Below are 22,303 nucleotides of genomic sequence, written 5' to 3'. Positions count from 1 at the left end.
AAGGAGGTGAGACCAAGAATCTGGAGCAGGGACAGAGGAAAAGCTCTTAACGAGAAACAGACCATAAAACATGGGGTTTTTCTCAATTACTCAGCACATTTCAGGGGTGGCACTGGAGCACCTGCGATGCACAGCACATCACAGGCCACATTCCTCACCCCTGCTCTGCACCACAGCACTGCACCAGGTGCCCTCCATCCACCAGCCCAGCACAACACAAAAAAACACTTGGAAAACCAATTCTCCAGGATTTCAAACACTGAATCACTTGGCCTAGAGACAAGATTCCAGCCAAAGGCAAGCACTAATGAAAAATGTGACTTTCTCAGGCTGCTACCCAGCAAAGCATGACTGAGCTCCTGGCAAAGAGCAGAGCAATCCAAACACATCCTGCAGCACCTGGACACCCGAAAAGAGGGGATGTACAGGCACCACAAGAAGGGATTTCATAGACAAGGCTGTTCCTTCACATATTAAAGCCTTCCTGGCCACTTGCTGATGTGATCTATCACTAAAAAGGGATTTTTTATTTTTTTAATTAATACAGAATAAAACCACTGCACAACACTTAAGGTGTTTCCACGCAACAAAAGGTGGATCCACATTATAAAACAGCACCTGGCTGGTTTCCACAGGAGAAAAATCTCCCTCTATCCCACAATACCAAGGGGTCACCAGGGCCTCACAGCACCTTTACGGGACCCTAAAATCTTGCTGCACACCCCATGGAGACAGGAGCACCCCAGCCCCATGGAGGCCCCACATCCCAAAATTCTGCCCCACATCCCAGAGCACCAAGGCATCACCCCCTGTCACAGCATCCCTAAAGGTCCCTGCCCCACAGCCCACAGGGTTGACCCCACAGGACTGTGGGATGACCAGAGCCTCACAGCACCCCGGGACACCCTAAATCCTGACAGCAGCACCAAGACATCCCTGGGCTTCACTGCACCCTCAGGGGCCCCACAGTCCTACCCCATACCACAGGGAGAGGGGGCACCCCAACTCCTGAAGGAGCCCTAGACGCTCATCCCACAGCACCGAGGGGTCACCACAGCCTCAGAGCACCCCCAGTATACGCCAAACACAGCTCTGCACCCCACAAGGCCACTGCAACCTCACAGCACCCTTAGGGAACCCTAAAACCTGCCTCACACTCGCATGGAGGGGTGACCCTGGACTCACAGTGCTCCTGAGGGAACCCCCAGTCCTGTCCCACCCGGGTCTCACAGCACTCCTGGGGGACCCTAAAATCCTGCCCCACAGGGAGACGGGTCACCCTTGCCCCGGCTCCTGAAGGAACCCCAGTCCTGTCCCACATGCCACATCAGCAAGGGGCCACCTCAGCCTCTCGAAACCTCTGGGGAATACAGAGAGAGGGATCATCCCGGAGTCCCCAACACCACTGGGGGATCTCCACAGCCTCACAGGACCCTCAGGAACAGCCACACCGCTGGGGGTGAGGGGGTCACCACAGCCTCACAGCACTCCCGAGGGACCCCCCCCAGGACTGAACGGCCTCCTGGCAGCGGGGCTGCGAGAAGCTCCCAAAGGCCCGGCCGCGCAGGGAGGAGCAGGAGCAGAGGAGGGGGCAGGTGATGGGCGATAGCGGCCGGTCCGCGTCCCCCCCACTTACCCGCCCCGCCATGTTGCCGCAGCGCCGACCGACGGGCCCTCCCCACGGCCGCCAGGGGGCGGCGCAGCGCAGGCGCCACGGAGCGCCGGGGCGGGGCCTCGGAGGCCACGCCCCCTGCGCGACTGAGGCCTCCCATTGGCTGCTCCGCCCGCCGCTCAAGGCACTGACGGTCGCATCACGGAACCGCCCTCCCTTCGGCCCGGCGGTGAGGGGCGGGGCGTTCTGCTGTCAGTCTTCGGGAGCGCTGCGGGGATTGGTCGGTGAGGCGGGGTGGGCGGGGCCGAGAGTCCCGGGCGGCCCCCGGTGTTGCCGGGGTTCTGAGGGCGCCGTGCGCGGGGTCAGGGTCGGACACGGGCGGTGCCCGGCCGGGAACGCAATGGCAACCTGGAGGGGGCCCGGTGGGGCTCAGCTGGTCCCGGTCCCGGTCCCGGTCCCGGTCCCGCGGTGCAGCGGGATGGGCCGAGCGCCGCGGTGTGAGGGTGAGCGGGGCCGGGCCGTCAGGCGACCCCTGCTTTAATTCTTTTAAATTATTTATTTCGATCTTAATGTAGTTTTGATTAAATGTTAGTAATTTTTATAGTAATTGTTAATGATTTTACAGTAAGATTTTAATAATATATATTGTATAGCATATAGTATGTAATAATGTAATATTAGTATATGATGATATAATTTTATATGTTATATAAAAATAATATTAATTTAATAATTTAATAATATTTTTTTAATTTTTACATATTTTTTTTAAATTTAATTCTGCTTTAATTTAATTTTTAATCTGGTTTTGGTTCTGTTCCTGCTCCAGAGAGGCTGCACAGCAGCTGTTGTAAAACCAGGCATCGTGGTCTCCTTTGATGACATCCAATGGCTTAACTGTTTGCCTGACAGGACTTCCTGTTCAGCACCATCTGGCTGACACTAATGGCTATTTATATATTTGTGATAAGAATTCCAGGTGTGTGTGAGCCTGAGAGCCGATAAAGGGAGCTCAGAGCTGCCACCAAGCCCCTCGCAGGTGTCACACCCAGATGTGACTCGTTCCTGGGGGAGGACGCTCAGGGCTCCTCCAGCCCATCCCCAGCCCATCACTCATGCACGGTGTCTGCTCCTGCACAGCCGGGTCTTGTCTCAGCACTGACAGCTTCCAGCCAGATTTCGGGATGTGGATCTGTATGGGATTAGCTTGAAATAGTGCTTTGCTCTGGAGAAGCAGATCACATTGGAGGAAGGGTGCTGAGAGGTGACAATGGCTTCTTCACAGAGCTCATCCCTCTGTGTGATGTTCAGCCAGAGATGAAATCCCAGTTGCACTCTGTGGTTTGTGTTCTGAGTGAGGCGGTGGCAAACACTCCAACCCCACAGCTCAGTGGTGTCTGCAAAGCCAACCCCAGCATCCTGGGAGTCAACCCAGGGAGCTTTAACGCATTAGCAACCTGTCCCAGCAGCTTCCTGCATGGGGTTTGACAGCATAATAAAATATTAATACTGATGGTAACCGCTGGTTACTGCCTTGAACAAGTACCAGAGTCAGCTGGGACCCAGAGGGGAATGCCAGGTCCATGGAAAACTGGCACTGAGGAGACTTTACCACAGTGGCCAGTGGTCAGCGCCCCAGACTGTGGATGTACCTCAGTGCACAGCACAGCCCTGGGGAGAAGAAGAAATGGGGTCACTGCCTAAATCTGCCGTGGGCTGATCCCAGCAGTGCAAGGATTCTGTTTCCTGCAGTGAGACCCTGTTTCCCCTGCCCGCAGCTGAGCAGTTTCACTGTCTCTTGACAGAAATCACTGTGCCAGCAAAACAGCTCTGGGAGGTGGTTGTTAAATATTGCAAACAAGCCCTGTGCTCCGGGCTGGCAGCGGCCAGACCCCGACAGGTGACAGCCTGTGTGTGCTGACACCGTTCTCCTGCGCAGCTGGAAGCTGTCCAGCCAGGCCCTGGCAGAGGCTGCTGCTGCACCGCAGCAGTGAGCTCTGGCTGAATGATGAGTTTTCTGGGGGATTCTCACTGCTCTCAGCTTCCCAAATCTCTGCTCTGTTGCCTTGAAGGAGTCTCTTGCAGCAAGAAACACAGGAAACGCAACGTATTAAATTGTAGGGAATAGCTGAGAGGGACAGTGAGGCAGTGGCCGTGCTTCCCCACTTTTTCACCATTTCAAAAGGGGGAGAAAAACAAAGCAAAGCTCCCCCAAACCAAGCACAAAGGTCACATCAGCTTCTCTGCAGATCCAGAACTAAGGGGAACCTCAGCCCACACGTGGCTGCTCCTGAGCCAACCCCAAATCCCTGTCCCACAGCTCTGCTCCACAGCCCTTCCCTGGGGCAGGGAGCAGGGGATGGATCTGGGGTCTGGGACACACTCTCCTGATGACCCCCTCCTCTCCTGGAGTGAATCCTCCGGCTTCCAGCAGACACATCTTTGTCTGGAGTCCCTGGGTGGGTTTAAAAAGGGGCTGGGCAGACCTGGGCCCCCAAGCTCACCCCACTGCCCTCCCCATGATCCTGCGGGCTGGCAGCACACACTGAGGAAGTGAGAAATGTATTGCAGCACAAAAGACCACAATTCATAAAATAACATCTGCTTCTGTGGGCACCTACTGCCCTGAGTGGCCCAGATAGGGGTGGCAGCAAAAATGCTGTCTCCAGATGCCTTAAAAACAGCTCAAGGAGTGCAAAACAAATTATCTTTAGAAGTGAAAACAAGTATGGTTTGGCTTCAGGGCTTTTGGGTTTTCCTTAGTCATTTTCAGTGAGAACAGTGATACTCATGCACTGGCAGAGTATCTAAAGCAGCAGCAACAATGAAAAGTATAAACAAATACAGGCTGTGACCCCCTGCTTGTCCCAGCTCCCCTGTGGCTTCTCTTCCAGCCAAGCAGCCCTTGGGATCTGGGACTCCCCAGCAGGACACAGACCCTGCCACAGGCACTTGGTGACAGCTCTGTCACCAGTGACGGGTGGCAGAGGGCTCCTCTTGCTCCTGTGGGAGATGAGCAGGACTGGAGACTTTGGGATAGCTGGGACTTGGTTCAGGGCTGCTGTCCGACCATGCAGGAGCCACTGGCAGTCACTGTCACCACCTGAACTGGCACCGAAGCCCCCTGGCAGCTGCACCCCCCACACAATCTCAGGCAGACCGGGCTTCCCACAGCAGAGTCTCGGCCATCCCAATCCTTGAGATTGTCTAATCTTGGTGCAATAATTAAATAGCAAAATAACAGCTCAAGCTGGTGCCTCTGAGGAGGGACCCCAAACAAAGGAAGCCCTGGGCTTATATACCCTTACAGTCTGTGTGCAGGAGAGTCTGGGGTCATCAGCTCCTGCTGTGTCCTGAGTGTCCAGTCCCCTGACTGGGCCAGAGGTCCCCGGGGCCCTTTGTTGTGCAAAGGCTTTCCGAGACCTCAGGCTCCTCCAGAGCTCATCCTGCAGCTCCACGGCTCGGCTGAATGGATTCGCTGTCAGGGCTGGGGAGGGCAGCAGCTGAGGGGCCGACAGGGTCGGGAGGGGTGACAGGGTGTGGAGGTGGAAGGATCTGGAGGGATGACAGGGCCCGGGGCAGCGATGGGGTGTGAGTGGGGTGACAAAGTGAGGAGGGGGTGACAGGGTCGGGGGGTGACGGGGCCGGATGGTGACGGGGACGGGGGGTGACGGTGACGGGGACGGGGGGTGATGGGGTAGAATGGTGACGGGGCCCGCACGGGCCGCTCGAGGCCGCTGTCTCCGGGCGAGCGGCGGCTCCGCGGCCGCTCATTGGCGGCAGGCACGAGCGTGCTGGTTTCCGATTGGCTGCGCGCCGGCGGGCGAGCCCAATCACGGCGCGGTGCTTTGTTCGCCCGGCGGCGGTCGCCGCGTGGCGAACACAGCCGCCCACGTTGCGCGGGGAGGCGCGAGGCGGCCGCGCGAGCGCTGATTGGCCGAGCTCCTCGGGCACTGGCCAATGGGCGGGGGCGCGCGGGGTGGGGCGGCCGTTGGGCCGGCGCGAGGGCAACGGCCGGAATTCGCCTCAGGCGGTGCCGCGCGCGCCCGCGCCGAGAGCGGCCCGGGATCCATGGAGGTGAGGGGCGGGAGCGGGACAGGGACCGCGGTGGGTACAGGGGCCGGCTGTGCGCCTCCGCCCGTCACGCAGCCGGCGAGCCGCCGCAGCTGTCTCGGGCTTGGCCTCGTCGGCGCTGAGGGGGCACCGAGGCCCGGCCAGCATCGCGCCTGCTCCCGGCGGCTGTCCGAGCCCCGCTACCCCCTCCGGACCCCGGCGCCTTCCCGTGTGAGAGCAGATATGGACCTCAGGCCTGTGGGGAAAATATCCCTCAGCGTCCAGAAAAACACTTGTTTGGGGGAAATGGTGAAAAGTGTGGGTTTGGAGGTGTCTTAGGGCTGCCTCTGGCCCTACAGGTTCACCCTTGTTCTGTGGGATCACAAACTATGTGAGTGTCAGGTGTTCCTGTGAACGGCGATCTCTGAGGGGAAAACATGGCGCAATAAGCTTAGGACATAGAGCTGAGCTCCACAATATCTCAGTGTGTTCACTTATTTGGAAAATGTACCTGAAAAATACTTGGGTGTAATAGTGGTGTGAGCTACAATAAAGATCGTGCTATAGGTTGCATAGGTTTGGTGCATCCTCAGGGAATTGTAGAAGGATGTCTTTTTAGAGGACAGAGCTTATTCAGAGCCCTAATCCTGGGATTGACCTTTCTGAAGTTACTCATCATTCCAAATGACCTGCTATGGTAATATTATGCCAATAACTTCGCTTTTTTGTTTGTTGGCTAAAGGGGTTTTTAGCTAGCCAGTTTAGTTTTTCCTTGTGTGCCTCATCCTTGGGAGAAGAGGAGAAGAGCCCTCAGTTTTTGTTTGTTCTCATTCCTTACTCCTGCTGGTCTCTAATTTCTGGCACTTGGAGGAGCGTCTCTCCAGTTGGAGATGTTTCTCCCATAGTTACAGAGCAGAGCAGATTTCCACCACAGCTCCCAGGGTGTGTATTGTAGGAAATTTCCAGCTCCTGACATCTGGAAATGCACATCCATGCCTTCATGTAACTTAAACAGCATAGTGGGAGCAGTGATGGAAGCACAAGGGGTGTCCAGGAATGTGTGGAAGGCTGAATAACTCCTCTTCTGCTGTTGGAGGAAGGGTTCCCTGCCCATGGCAGGATTTGGAACTGGATGAGCTTTAAGGTCTCATCCAAACCATGCCATGATTCTGTGAGCATTCTTCTGCTTCTGTGTTTGATGTTTCTCTGTGGTGGTTCTGATGTTGGGAAGCTCAGCTGGTGGAAAGAGGGAGAGTGCAGGTTTCCTCTTGGTCTGCACCTCCTCTGTCTCTGAACACCTTTGGAGTTTCTTGTGCTTTGGTAGGTTCAGCTTTTCCTTAAGGGTAAATATGAAAGTGTTTTACATCTATATATAGAACCAAATCCTTGACAACTCAGATGGAACAGAATCCACCAGTAAGTTAGAAGTGTTGAAGAAGTTAACATTGGTATAAAATCCCCAACTGTCAGCTCTGTTTATAATTATGGCTCTGTGTGTAATTATGACTGTGTGTAACGATGTCCCTGTCCTTTTCCGTGTCCCCACAGCCCCACGTGGCGTTCCGAGGCGGCGGCCGCTGCTGGGGCAGTGCGGAAGCGGGTGGGAGGCCCACGGACGTGTTCAGCACCACCCTGCCGGGCTCTTCCTTGCTCTATGGCTGCTACAAATCACAGGTTCAGTTGGTTTTCAATTATTTTTATAGCTCTGTAAGAGTTCGGGTTGCTTGTGAACAAAATGGTCAGAACATGTTTCTGAAGTGATTGCTTATACTGGTGAACATAAATCCCAGTGTTTGATTTAACTGTAATAAATCTTCATTGCTGTAACTTTCATCAGAGGGGACAGTGGCTTTTCTAATGCAGTCACTGATGAAGCTGTAGGGGGTGTTTGTTAAAATGGTATTTCACCATTATTCTGGTGAAATGTTCATGGTAGCTGTTCTGTTGGCATAAACAACTGTAGGCAAAGTGAAGAGCAAACAGCTCTTTTAGGAAAACTGGAAAGTGGGTAAGAAGGAGAACCTTAGCTATTGCCTCAGATACTTCTGTAGTCCAAGCGTTCACATGAACCAGTTCTTAGTCTGATCAATAAAAAGTGCCAGGACAGTTAAATATGTCAGCTCTCTCTTGGAATTTTTGCCTTTCATAGCCATAAACTTTCACTGACGTAAAAGACTCAAATGAAAATTCATTCCCAGTATCTTCAAGACCAGCCTTGCTACTTCCTCCATCCAGGACTTGGTATTTTGTCAGACTACTCTGCTCCACAGAGGAGTGTATTGTGTGTCTTTAACATTTAACCCTGCAAAAACACCATTTATTGTTTCACTTACTAAGCACTAAGAGGGCCTATTGGGTTTAAACCAAACAGGGAGATGTTCCTTTTCACTTAATCAGGATATAATGCCTTTTCTCGAGAAAAGAATTGGCTGTAAGTCTTCTTCAGTACCTTAACACCCTGTAATGATGGGGAGAAAGGGGCTCTAACTCCTAACTCCTGTCAGGGATCAACCAGTAGGAACTGGAGCAGATGTTTTAGGCTAACATTGTTGCCGGTTTTAAGAGCTCTCTAAACAAATACAAAAGGTCAGGTTGAGAAAGGAGACATTGTTTATTCTGTGCAGGATGCAAGGGGGAAGTTTTCCACAAATCAAGCACACCAAGGAGTAAAAAGCGAGAGAATTTAGACACTAAAGTTTGCATAAACCTGCCTGTCTAATCCACCGTTCCTGCCTGCCTAATGTACTCATTGAGCTTATGCAGCCTTAAATAAAATATCCCACCTGTGGTGATCTCCATCTTTCTTCGCTCGTTCCATTACCTGATGGGTTTCTTTGGTGTCATGATGGGTAGTAATAAAGTGTTTCTGCTACTCTTTTTAGCTTCTTTTAACAGCCCTTGCAAAATTTTACATTGTAGCAATTTCTCTACTAGCGTAGGGCTCATACTCATAGGGGTAGGTTGTATAGTTGAAATTAAGCTGTAGTGGGTTTTTATTAGTTCAAAGGAACCTACTGGGTTGAATAGTTAAAATCACAGCCTGTGATCTGGGTAATTTACAAACACAAAAATCAGAATGTGATTTAATTGATTATCTATTTCTAGGTCTCCACAAGGAGTACTAAAGCATACCTACCTTTTACCCATGTATCTAAGTATCGTTTTTATATTAATCACTGGTGGAATTTCAAAATTACAGATGTTCTATTCCATACCTAGGCAAAAATCTTGAATTTCAATTGTATTTCCTTCAACTGTTGGTGTTTCTGTGCTATGCAGGTGCTGACACCTGTGGTTTGTCATCTGCTTCTTTCTTAATGGGCCCATACTCTCTGCCCTGTTGGATACATTGGGGTTCCATTATTGATCAGGTCTAGAGCAATTACAGCATGAGTGGCATGTACTATAGTTTTAGGTATAGTCAAAGTAGTAATTGTTGTTTCCCTACCTCCTTCACTACACACGGGCTGATTTCCCATGTTTGAGGCGCTTTGGGAGGTGTTAATGGTAAGGGGTTTCCTTTTACCTTTACTTGTGTCCAGTGGCCGCCTGCTACTACTTTATCTGCTATAGCTCAGCAGTGATATTTACCTTCATCCTCCTTAAGCATCAAAGGAAATTTTAGAGAGTGTGTGTTGTCAGATTCCCATCTAGTTGTAACATTCATTAATAATTTAAATTCTCTTCCATCCTCCTTAAACCATTGTACAATTGGTTTCTTGTTACAGTCTTTGACTGGGCAAGAAAGAACAAGAGGATTACCTATATAAGTTTCATATTCAGAAAGGTTAAGGCAATTCAGGGAAACATGTCACAGTAACAGTCCTAACCAATGTAAAATTATACCCACATTATGGCAAGTTTGACATCTGGCACTGTCTTGGCAATCCTGGTCTGTGCAATTGTGTTTGTCTAAAATAATTACTGCAGTTAGAATTGCTGCTACCCCTTGAGGGCATTCAAATTCTATGTAAGACAGACCTTCTTCCCAGGCACAGTTCATGAAGTTACTTTTTAGTTTTTTCAGTCTCAAAGGTCCAGAGGAGGTGGTTTCTCACTTATCTGGTCCTGTAGTTTTCTTCAGTCCTGAAGTTCCACGGCTCTAGTCCTTGAGGTTTCACAGCTGGGTATGTTGTGAAATGAACCTGGTATGGTCCTTTCTGGTGTTCCTTTGGTGGGTCATTGTTCCATGATCTTAGATAGACCCAATCTGCCGCCTGGATGTCATGAGCAGGAAGGTCCAGTTCGATCAGATTTCTGCATTGAAGGTACTTGTTGATAGAGGACAAAACTTTCCCTGGAGAGATAACATAATTACACTAGTTTCTTGGCCCAGATATTCATGGCATGTGGTTTGTAAGAGACTCCCTGATAAGGTCTCCTGTATAGATTTCAGAAGGACTGATCTTATCTCTGGATCTAGGTGTTATTCTGACCCTCAGTAGTGCTGGTGGCAACATGCCAGGCTTATTGTTTTGTCCTTTATTCATTCTGTGGTACGTGAAGGTTTTGACTGGGCAGGGCCAGCTCGATTGGTGGAGCCTCAGGTGCTCACTAACCAGGTGGCCTTTGCTAAATGTAGATCCCAATGTTTGAAGGTCCCACCACCTACTGCTTCAGTGTGGTTTTTAACAGTCCACTGTACTGTTCAACCTTCCCAGATCCTGGTGCTCCATACCCAATACAACAAATGCTTGGATCAGATTTGTTTCCAGCCCACTCTGGGCAGATCTGTTGTTAACTCAACACTTGTTTATTGGGTGCCACTAAGGCTGTCATGGTTTGGGTATGGCACTTCCCAATTCACTTCTCCCTCTGAGACTCTCAAACCACACCCTCATCTCTCACTCCCCTGCTTTCCCCTTCCCCTCCCTGCTGTGGCAGAGTGGTGAGGAGAATTGGAGGCACTGAAGGCAAAGATCACAGGTTGAGATAAGAACAAATTACTGGAAGCAGCAATGAGAGAAAAAACGGAATGGTAACTGCAACAACACTAATGATAGAGGGTACAAGAAATGATTCACATGGAAAAATTTCCCAATAATACTGGATGGCTCCCTCCAGTGCGTTTTCTCCACTGGAAAGATCCCCTTCTCCCTGGAAGAGTCCCTTTCCCCCACCCCAGGCAATGAGGTTGGGTGGTGTAAAATAACTTCTGGGTGCTGGCTGTGCCCCTTCCTAGTGCAAAAAATTAACCCTGTCCTGGCCAGAACCAGGACAGTTTTCTGACGCACCTGTGGGTATCCTGTGCCTATGAATGATCTCTTTCAGTAGTACCTCACCTACCTCCTCAGCCTGGTTGGTTTGACAGGGAAAAACTTCAGGCCCCCAGGAAATGTATCCACTATTACCAATAAATATTGATATGCATTCTGCCATGGCAATGGAGAGAAATCTATTTGCCAGTAATTTCCTGGTGTGTTCCTTTTTTGGCTTATCCTGGGGGAGGCTGAGGCTGGATCTGTCAATGCACACTGTGGTTCACATCTCTTCACTATACTTTTTGTGATGCCTCCCATTCCTGTTCCAAGGATACACAGTTTTAAATTGTTTTCCAAAAATCGTTGGGCTCTTCTTAAATCCCTGTGGTAAAACAGTCCAGCATAATTGAGTCTTTCACCCCATTTGTGGATTCTCTCATTCAAATGCAAACAGTTTCTGACTTCGGTGTCCAGTGGATACGAAAGAAAGCATCTTACAAGTCCAATACCAGTACTTGTTATTATGCCTGCCTAGGCCTTTTTGGGGGGTCTCTGGTGATCACTGGTGGGTGGTTGGGGAGGTGCCCCCTACTCAGTTTCCACCAAAGGTCAGCTTAGGATGCACAGAACACGAGGCTGTGTGACAAAGAAATTGTGATGTGCAGCTCCAGCACCTTCTTCTTAAAACAATTGCCAAGCAGGATGTAGAATACAAAAGCTTTCCATAAGCCTTAGGCAACACCTGTTTAACACACCTGAGAGCATCTGTTTGTATTCAAAAGAGGGATGAAAGGTGAAAATGATACCATCAGCTTCCATCTGCAACAGAGAGCAAGGGAAGGGACAGAGAATTCTGCTTAAAAATTTAGAGAATTCTTCTTAAAGACATTGACGTGGCCTGAAATTGTTGTATTCCAAGTGTGTGGCTTGCTTGCTTCTCGTGTGCTGGTTCCTCTGAGAGAGAACTCAGTTATGACCGTGTAGAATGACAAAATGACAATTTGATGTGTTTCATATTAAATGAATGTTTTTATTGTACATTAAATGCAGAATGAAGAAAATGTGGAGTTACCTCAGGCCTACAGTTCTTCCCTTTCAACATCAGAGTACTCTGCACCCGTGGACCCTTCCCTTTTGTACCCCCCTTGGTCTACATGTACAGATGACACCAAGCAGCCTGCTGCTCCTCAGGTTAACCTGAAGTCCAGGTAGTCATCCTTGACAGGGAGTGTGTGTGTGTAGGAGTAGATGGGTTATATATTTTTGTTTAATTTAACGTAGGAATTACTTTGAATGAAGGAATTGTTTTTATTAATACACAATTGGTTTTCAGGGTTCAGCCCGAAAGGAACGATTATGGCAGTGAAACTGATTTATATGGACTCGTGTCAGACATCTTGGAAGAACAAGACAAACCACAGCCGTCCTTTGCTGAGGGGTGAGTGAGGTGCAGGAGACAGAAACTCCCCTCTCTGATCTCGCTGTGCTCCTGAGTCAGCTTTGTCTGCTTGTGGCCGGGCCTCATGCTCTGTGAGCTTTCCCTCCCTTCCCCTGATCTTCCAACATTTTGCTTGGGATACTTGGAAGCTTTTCTCAAGGCACTTAGATTGCATGGCAGCTTCTGGCTCTCTGATACTTACAGAACTTGTTAATTGGCATTTTTTAAATAAGATCTTAACAAGTGTTGTGGACATGCTGTATTCAGATAAATCCCCTGGCTGTATGTCTTGGTCTGTTTTTTTATTTTAATCAAGACTGAATTCAGACTTCAGGTTTCTTTCTTAATTAATGTCAATTCACAGAAAGAATACACAAAGCACAGACTCCTTCACATTTGCCTGAACTGGAAGGAGAAAATTCCATGCAAAATTAACATTTCTTGCTGTGAGTGCTACCTAAGCCATATTCGTGTATCTAGATGTCAGGTTTATTTTGCCTACATTCCTGCACCAGAAGAGACAATTCCATAGTCATAACATGGCGCAGAAGGGTGCAGGTCCAGCATCCCTGAGACACTTACAGAGCTCTCTGTCTTTTCTTTTTCCAGGTCTAAGAGACAAGACAGGGAGCCCAGCTCTCAGGTTCCCAAGCCAGGCACTGCTTTTCCTTTCTGTCTTCCCAAACAATTCCAGTGATTTCTGTATGTGTGCTGAGTTATGTGGCTGAAATGAGGGAAAACTTCAGAGTCGATTTTGATACCACAAGATAACTCAGTAATTCCTTTGCTTTGGACAGGCAGGGCTGGTTCAGTACTCCTAGATCTGGCCTGCAATCACTTCCAAGCACAATTTCCTGTTTACTTAGCCTGTTTACAGTTTTCCTTGGCAGTCAGGGATTGATTGATTGTCCTGTGTTAAGTCATGCTGCTTAGTGGAAGGAAACTAGGTGTGCTGGGATGCTGCCTCTGGCTTTACCTGCAGGAAGCAGTGTAAGGCACCAGTGAGGTGAGAGAGAAGCATTTTCTCTGGAGTGCTGGGACATGGCTTTGGAAGACTGAGGGCAGTCTGGGTGCCTGAACTTGGTGTTGAACCAGGAGTATTTCAGTGGTGATAGACAGTAAATCTCCTGACAGGACTGACGGACCAGGATTTGGTGTGTACGCATCCCTTGCAGCTCGAAGGCCTGTCCATAGCTCCTGAGCTGTGGTGGTGGTTTTAGACAAGGCAGAATCGGTTTTCTCAGCTAGGTGAGGGAAACTGAAGATGACAGGAGTGGGTAGAAGTTGAAATCAGACATCTTGGAATCATTTGAGAGAAATCATTTGGGAAGAATTAGTTTCTTAGACCTTGTTTTGTGTTTGGGAATGAAGAGCAGCAGCACAGATCAGTATCTAACCATGTTTCGTGTTTTTCAAGGAGTTGCCCTCCCCCCCTGAAGTCAGTGTGGCCAGTGAACACAACAAGAATGGACCCCCATGACCTGTTGCCAGAAACCAGGAGGGCAGTTGTTGGAACTGTGCCACAGCAGGGTTTCTATAGCAGTGAATCCATGCCTGCTGCTGACAAGCAGTTCCTGCAGAGTCCCACTCTGGTGGCACAGCAGAAGGCAGACATTTGTTACCGCGGCTTTGCCAGCGTGGACCTGGAAGAGCAGAGCTTGTACTCTGCCAGGAGCGATCGTGCCAACGGCTGCAACTTGCAGGCTAATGAGAGTATGAAGACAACACCTGTGTATCAGAGCTACCCCTACCTGAAAAACACCTTTGCAGCCCAGGCTGGGTACTCAGAAGCAATCAAAGACTCGGGAGCTGATGCTTATTCTTATGGAAGGGAGAAGGTGTGTCCCAAAGGAGCAGATGCACAGGTGCACCCAAAGCGGGCAGAAACATTCCTTCCACAGTGTCACAGATACAATGAGAACACAGATTATACCAGGTACACTGAATATTCTCATGCTGGTAAAGCAAAGCCCAACAAGAGCACCACTTGTAGCCTCCAAGAAAACAGAAAGCTGGTAAATGGAACCCCTGAGGCACCGCCTCTGGATGCAGAGCCCTATGCTAAATTATTTCAAGTTAAATCAGGAACTCAGAAAAAATTTGAAGATACAATTTCAGATCAGCATGACTTTACATTTCCCAAGTCTGTAGGACTTGTATCAGAAAAACAATTTGCAAACGAATCTTCCTTCAGCGCTGATTTTGGGCAAAAATTTGAATATGGACTGAAATCTTTTGGAGCTTGTGCAGGGAATAATGGTGTGGAAAAGCAGCAGTTTTCCAAGGCCGATCTTCAGAATCCTGAATTCTATAAATCACTCCCACTGTTGCCCAATGCAGCAGTCCCCTCGGCAGGCTCTAGTGCCAGGCCAGGATGGATGAACATCCAAACCAAACCCACGGCTTCTGGCCCCTTCCAGAACCCAAGTCCTTTGTTGAAAATGAATAATCAGTCAGCTGCCTTTCCAAAAAGCTCTCGTCATTCTAATGATGTTTTTCAGTTGCCATCTTCAAATTTGCCTTTAAATAGTAATTTACTTCACAAGTACTGTCAAGACACCCCATTCCTCTCCGGCCTTGACTTTGGCTACAGCGCTGCAGAACGAGCTCGGACAGCTGCGTGCATGGAAGCCCTGGTTAGGGGTGGGGAAGAGAACCTCATCGAGTACCTCAGTGAGAAGAAGCTGAAGCAGCCAAATGGATTCTGTGACAGTTACTTGGCTCAGCAGTTGGGGATCATTGACAGTCTGAACAAACAGCGTTTCCAGCTGAAGCCACAGAGCGAGCATTGTGATCTGGAAGGGCAAAACCAGGCAGATGGAGTGTTTCAGGACATGTACCAGGAGTTACTGGAGTCTCAGGGGCAGCTCCATCTCGGGACAGGGAACGGGGACACCAGTGCCATCAGTGCTGGGAGCTGCCTGCAGGCTCCAGGCATTCCCAACTGCATGGTGGGCGACTTCAGGCAGAACCGGCAGCTGGGTCCCAGCACCTTCCCCATGAGATCTCCTCACGTCTTGGGCCGCTCCGTGGCGCCTCTGATGGAGCCTCACACCTTGTTCTCCCAGGATGATCTCAAACGCCTCTACCCCTGCTTCACGGAGAAGATGTACGGTGACAGTGCCCTTTCCGGTTTCGTGTCAGCATTTGGATTTCAAAAGCAGGTGAAAAGCCACAGTGGGCCTGCCAGCGAGCTGCATGTGAGACTGGAAGAGTGTTATGAGCAGTGGAGAGCTTTGGAGAAAGAAAGAAAGAAGGTAAGAAAACCAAACTAGAATAATATCACAGATTTGATGTAGATCTCATGCTGCTCAGTGCAGTCACAGATCATGGGTAGTTCTGCTGTTAGGAGTTGAAATGCTTGCTGGGACTTCAAATTTAGAAGTTTGTTTCTCTGTGTGTTTTGGGACAGAAAATGAAAGGTGTGGAGATTTGTAGCCTGTCTGGGAGTGTAACTAATGTTGTATGGAACGTTGCACTAAAAGCAGGAATTCAGGCACTTTTCTGGTCCCAGGGCTGGGGAGGATGTGTTCATGAGGAACAAAGATGTGTTATACCTTTTTTATTAATACAATAAATAGAGTGCCACGGGAACTTTGAAAGCAAATCCAGGAAATATATTTTGAATTGGAACTAATCTTTAATTCTTTCAATTCAATTTTTTAGGAGCTACATTGAATTCCTACCTCCTGTTTCCCTGAAGGTTTAAACCTGAGATGTATTTAAAGGGGTTTGGTTTTTTCCCCAAAAACAGAAGCTGAAGGAAGGGTCATTTAATTAAAACCCTTACAGTAAGGGGCTCAGGTAGTGCTGTGTGAAGCCTTACTAAAAGCAGTTCCCTTTTTTGGTCAGTAGGAAAACCTGTCTTCATTTCACCAGTTGAGATGGGGTTTGAATTTCAGTACCTGGGACTCTGTGGGGGAAGCTGGGCCAAATGTCACCTGGCAATAGTGGGGCCTTTGGGAGTTCTCCTGTGCCAGCCCCCACAAAGAAACCAATTCCAAGAAGAGGTAACGGGGATTTTTTGACAGTGTTTCCTGACAAAAGCCAGTGGTTGCTTTGAATAGAGGGGTTGAGGAAGAGTGAGCCCAGCTTAAGGAGGGGAGCTGGTGTCTGGGGTGCATGGAAAGTGAAACAGAAAAAGCTGCTGTGTGCATGGCCAGGGGCCACGGTGGGAGAAATTCAGCTTTATCATAGAATCCCAGAATGGTTTGGATTGGAAGGGACCTTAAAGCTTACTCAGTCTCACCCCCTGCCATGGGCAGGGACACCTTCCACTATCCCCAGGTTGCCCCAAATGCTATCCAACCTGGCCTTGGACACTTCTAGGGCTGGGGCAGCCACAGCTGCTCTGGGCACCCTGTGCCAGGGCCTCACCATCCTCACAGGGAACAATTTCTTTCTAATACCTAGTCTAAACCTGCTCTCTGTGTGAAGCCATTCCCCCTTGTCTTGGCACTCCGTGCTCTTGTTAATAGTGGATCACTATGAAACTGTCCAAGAATTGCAATTTTAAATCAGATTTAGCTAATTCCTAATTGTTATGGGTGTTTCAGAGTGTCATAACAAGCGGATGAGAGAGATGGAAATTTGGAATCTTGTAAACAGTTTTCAAAATAATTTTCTGATGGCTAAATAAAATAAAGAATCATGGAATGGTTTGGAATCATGGAAGGCCCCATGGAAGGGGCCTTAAAGACCATCCAGTTCCACCCACCTGCCATGGGCAGGGACACCTTCCACTAGACCAGGGTGCTTAGGAAGAAATCTTTCTGTAGTTTAATCTGTACAAAAATTAGGGTAATTGCTGACTGAAACAGTTTTATTTTAACTTTATGTGTGAGAGCCACATCTGTTTGGTCATTTTTTTTCCCTGTAATTCTGACTTGCCTCCATTTTATTTCCAGGCAAAACCAGTACAGGCTGTAGTCAGAGTGAGCAGACATAGCACTGCTGGAACACGGTGTGTTGGCACGATTGCTTTAGTTGAACTGCTTTGAGTAAAGCAGTTGTTCACTTAAAGCAGGTGATTGTCTCACCAAAGGGTTAAATCCCAAATGCCTGAATCCTCATTGTCTCCTTTAAAAAACTCCAAAACCCTGATGGGAAGAAGTTGAATCTGATATTTTTTCTTGTTTCTGTAATGAAGCACACTCTGCATGTACATTCTGAGGGAGTTGTTCTTTTGTTTTCCTGCAGACTGAATCAGCTCTTGCTAAGAATTTCCAAGGGAAGAAGGTTTCCAGTACTAACAACATTCCAATTCCAAGGCTGACATCAAATCCATCAAGGGTTGATCGCTTAATTGTGGATCAGCTACGGGAACAAGCCAGAGTGAGTTGTAGGACTAAAAAAAAATCTATTAAACTTACCCCACAGAACTTAGAGCACAGTGTGAGATAGGTAAGATGATCAGAGCAGCTTTTCCCAAAATAGCTTTGTTCTTCGATGCTGTGCTGGGAATAACATTTCATCAGTCTGTGTTAGAGCTTCTGCAGCTCCAGGGAGCTGTTTCCAGGGAGCCACAGAGGGGCTGAGGCTCACGGTTACATTCCCATGTGCCAGGAGGACGTGGTTCCTGGTGCAGGAGCGTGTACGTGCTGCAGCATCCAGTCCTGGGGCCTGTGCACAGCTCTCAGGGGTGCTGCATTCAGAGCAGTTCAGCAGGGAAATGTTCACTGGATTTGGAGACACGGTGTTGGAGGAGGTACTTGTGGAACAAACTGGTTTAGTTAATGTTTGGAAGTTGTTGACACATACATTTGCTTGAGAGTCTGGTATGTTTTAATGCAGAATGATTATTTGATACATCTTCAGCCTGAGTTTCTGTTACCAGTTTGCTGTTTAATCCAGAGAGCCATAACCAGTAGGGCAAGGGAAACTGGGATCTGCTGAGCTCTGTGGGCAAACTGCAGTGCTGGTGGCAGCCCTGGAGTCCATAGAGAGGTGACAGCTGAAAGGAGGAGAGAGCACAAACTCTGCCATCAGAATGGTGAGGGGCTGCTGTGGCCCACCCGAGGCCCAGAGAACAGAGCATGGTGCCAGTGCTGCAGGGTGAGGAGAAGCAGAAACCAACCTGTCCCTGCCAGGGGCTGTGAGGTGAAAGGGTTCTGGGAAATGTTGGGTTTGGAGGCAGCAGCAGTGCTGGGCCCAGCCACTCAGCAGCAGGGGGAAGCAGCAGCCTGTCCTACCTGCCTCACACAGGAGGAACAATCCACAGAGCTGTCTGCAGAAGGTGCCTGGTGCTGTTCATCCAGCTGAGGGATGAACTGAAAGACGTGGGTGGGCTTAGTGTACACGTTTTGAACTGCTCTATGAATCCCAAAAGAACAGCCTTACTTTGCATGTTTAGAAGGTTTGCCTGCCCTTGTTCTGTACTTTAAAACTACCTCCAAAATAGGGCTTAAGCCTCTCCAGCCATTTGAGGAACCAAACTTCAGGGTTATAGAACTTCCAACCCTTGTTAGGTAGCAACTGAAAAGTACTTTTAAGGATGTTCAACAGCAGAGCAGGGCTGTTAAACCTGGATTCTAACATCAGAAAGTTGGGGATGGCCAGAGAGGAATCCTGGTACAAAGGTTTGAGTGGAAGCTGAGTTGGCTGAATCTGGGATTAACTCTTCATAGTTGGAGCATCTGGTTAAATCCTCTTGACAGTCACATGCATTACTTTAAGACATTAAGTGTAGCCATGGCCAGAGGAACATCCCAGTTTGGGGATTTTTAGTTTTCTCTCTCTCTGCAGACCAGTAACCAGGTTCTCAGCATTATGTGACTGTGGCTGAGGAGCCCTCACCACAGGGAAACCCACAAGGGATGTGACTGGTGTAAGATAAGACAACATAGATTCAGATTTTCAATGGACTAAACGAACCTGAATTACTTCTGAATGTTTATTCTCAGCTCCCTTAGTGTTCATCCCAAAAGTCAGCCCACATGTGTGATTGCACAGCAGCTTTCCCTTTCCCAGTCCAGCTGTGACTGCTACTGGCCCAGGCTGCCCTGCACAGCACACGGGGCCTGTCTGGGTTTTCACCCAGAAATTGCAGCGGTGCTGTGAGAAGGGAGGACCCCAGTGTTCTGAATTCAGGGAAATGCACGTTGCCCTGGAACCACCTTTTTTTCATGGATGTCTCTAAGCTGTACAGGTCTGTTATTAACCAGTAAGCTGGGGGTCCTTATTGGGGTGTTGTAGCTTTGCTGTTGTGCTTTGCACACCCAGCTTTGGGTTTGGAGATCAACAAATCCCAGGTAAGAACTTAAGACTGACTCAGCTGTAACTTCATGGACTGTTCTCAAAAGAAAGTAATGATTATCATTAATCTGTTCTCCCTAGTTAGCTAATTTTCCTGTAAGTGTGGATGAGTACAGCGTGAGCTCCTGTAAGGTGTGAATTGTTCCTTAGGTTGTGACTTTACTGGGGAAGATGGAGCGCCTGTGCAGTTCTCCACTCCACGAAAACATCTCCACTGCTCTGGATAAACACCTGGAGTCGATCCAAGTGGTGCAGGCACGGAGGAAGGATGAAATTGTAAATGCTTCGAGTCGCCAGCGGCACGGCCCTCCCAGGTGCCAGGATGAGAGAGGTACAAGCTGTGCTTATGTACTTTTATCAGGTAGCTGGGAAGTTGAACACGTGTTGCAAGGCTGTACAAAATAAGTGAGGTGGGTTGTAATTCAAGTTTTAATTTATTTTTCAGTGTTAGATCTTTGCCAAATGCAGACTGGGTGGGGTTTCAATGAGGGTTTGAGGAGACACTAAAACTGGGGTTTAGAGATAAATAGCTTAAATCAATTTGGAGGAGTTTATTCAATTAATAAACTAGCAAGGAATAAAAATTAGTGGGTTTTTTTGATAATACATTCAGGGATTTAAGATGTTACTAAGCTATTGCCTCTTGCTTCTCCCTGTCCTTCATATTCCTGTTCCTATGAACCTTCCAACTCTGTCTAGAACTTCCTTGGTATCTCCATGCTGAATCTGCCCAAAGTGACCGAGATGCCCTTGGGTTACAAATGGATTTCCTCTTCAAGCAATCTTCTGTCATAGACTGGCACAATTACAAATCATATTTTGGATGGATGCACAAAAATACATTGGGCAGAATGTTTTCATTCTTAATGGTGTCCCAAATAAGCCAAATATTCAGCTTAATCTTTCACCAGTGCACAGCCAGGATGGCAGGGTCCCTTGTCTCTGAGGTGGGAGTCAGGGTAAACTCCTGCTCTCTGACCTCCTGCCTTGTGTCAGAAGCTGTCTTACATTTCTGAATCTTCTGATCTGTTCTGCCTTTCTTTCTACATCAGATTATTTTACTACAGGGATTATTTTACTTCTTTGGGGTGTCCCATCGTGCAGTTCTGTAATTCCCAAGTTTACCTTGGAAGGTACACTGCAGCATTTTTTTCTTTTCACCTGTTCCCCATCATTCTTGTTTCTCTCTACCTTGACTGAAGATTATGGGACTTGTTAAGGTGAAGGGGGGTTTTTGAGTGTTGAAGCCCATGAAAATAATTGGCTTTACCTGACACTACCAGATCTGTGAGGTCCTTGGAACAGAGTAGTCTGGGAAAGAGTTGTCAGACCTGGAGATGCAGCTTCTTGGTGCAGCTGCTGACAGAGAAGAGGAGGCTCTGCACAATGGGATCTGATTACTTACCTGGGAGGGTTGTGCTTGGTCCTCTGCCTCCCATCACTGTCTCGGGGTGTTGAGCCTGGAGCAGCGACCGGGGAGGACTTTTTTGAACAGTAAATTATTGGAAGCAGTATCTGTATTTGCTGTGTCGGGCAAAACCTCGAGGGAAAGGCCTGAAGCTGTTTGGGTTTTTTGGGAGCAGGTCTTCCCTAGCCCAACCCTGTTTCCACAGCACCTTTCTATTCCATCTGATCTGATATTAAGCATCTATTACAGAATCACAGGATGGTTTGGGTGGGAAGGGACCTTAAAGCCCATCCAGTTCCACCCCTGCCATGGGCAGGGACCTTCCACTGTCCCAGGCTGCTCCAAGCCACGTCCAGCCTGGCCTTGGACACTTCCAGGGATGGGCATTCACAGCTTCTCTGGGCACCCTGTGCCAGAATAGCAGGACCACAGCCCGGGTGACTCTTTACAGCTCTGTGGTTCAACAGCCATTCACAGAACATGACCTGTATGCTTGAATCCAATGCCTCAAACGAGCTGTTTCTTCACCCATGGTAAGGATTTCTTGGCAGGACAGGTGAAGGACCCCCTGTGACCCAGAAGGGGAGGGCCCAGGTGCCATCAGTGTGTGTGCATGGAGCATCCTAGCCCTGGTGTGCAGCTGCAGCAGGAAGGTTGCTGTAACAAGCTCAGAACCTAAAAGCCACTCACCTGCCTCACTGTGTGAGGGCAGAGAAATTCAGATCCAGCTTTTATAAACTTGTAAAGGGCCAGACAAGGTCGGACACTAAGGGAACCTGAGGTGTGGGGTGAGGGAAGCCCCAGCAGTGCTCCAGGACTAAAGGGCCTTTCCTCCCTCCTGCAGTGGTGCTGGCTCTGGCTGTGGCGATCCGAGCCCTGTGCCTGGCCACACGCAAGGTCCGCACCGTGCTGTGGTGCGCGCTCCAGGTGACCCTGCCAAAGCCCTCCGCTGGAAAACGCGCTCGGGACAGGCTTCCTCAGGAGGGGGCGGCGCCTGAAGAGAAACGAGCGGAGACCCCCCCGGCTGCAGCTGCGGCCCCACGAGGGCCCAGGGAAGGGGGTGCAGAGGGAGCCCTGGGGCCGTGCACGGACCTGCTCCGCAGTGTGTATGAGAAAGGAGATATGAGTTCCTTATAATTTTTGGTTCTTTTTAGTTACTTCAAAGTTTCAACTGCTAAAGTTCATATTTAAAGCTATGTCTTGATGAGAAGTGGGATTTGCCTTAAGGGCTCTCAGGTTAAGCTGTTAACGTGACGGGCATGGTCAGAATGTTGTAAAGCCAAACTGGTGAATGTTAACTTAAAAAAATAATCAGACTAATTCATTAACAGCCAAGG

General features: G+C 48.9%; 2 protein-coding genes across 2 annotated transcripts in view; one reads left to right on the top strand and one right to left on the bottom strand.

Annotated features, from left to right (window-relative positions):
- The window catches only part of NSF (N-ethylmaleimide sensitive factor, vesicle fusing ATPase), a 74,172-nt gene extending 72,498 nt beyond the window's left edge, over positions 1-1,674 (bottom strand). Inside the window, exon 1 of the mRNA XM_082297131.1 lies at positions 1,637-1,674. Within this exon, the coding sequence (XP_082153257.1) occupies positions 1,637-1,648 (12 nt within the window). The 5' untranslated portion in view covers positions 1,649-1,674. The remainder of the gene's footprint in view (positions 1-1,636) is intronic.
- Positions 1,647-22,103, top strand: MEIOC (meiosis specific with coiled-coil domain; the record flags this gene model as incomplete). Its single annotated transcript, XM_082297234.1, has 8 exons — positions 1,647-1,841; positions 7,214-7,339; positions 11,917-12,074; positions 12,200-12,304; positions 13,722-15,561; positions 17,504-17,638; positions 19,709-19,889; positions 21,811-22,103. The coding sequence occupies 8 exons, from the start codon at positions 1,647-1,649 to the stop codon at positions 22,101-22,103; spliced, it is 3,033 nt and encodes a 1,010-aa protein (XP_082153360.1).
- Positions 22,104-22,303: the final 200 nt, after the last annotated feature.

The sequence above is a fragment of the Coloeus monedula genome, assembly GCF_965178545.1.
Source record: "Coloeus monedula genome assembly, chromosome: 26".
NCBI lineage: Eukaryota > Metazoa > Chordata > Aves > Passeriformes > Corvidae > Coloeus > Coloeus monedula.
This window is presented reverse-complemented; position numbering and strand designations above follow the sequence as displayed.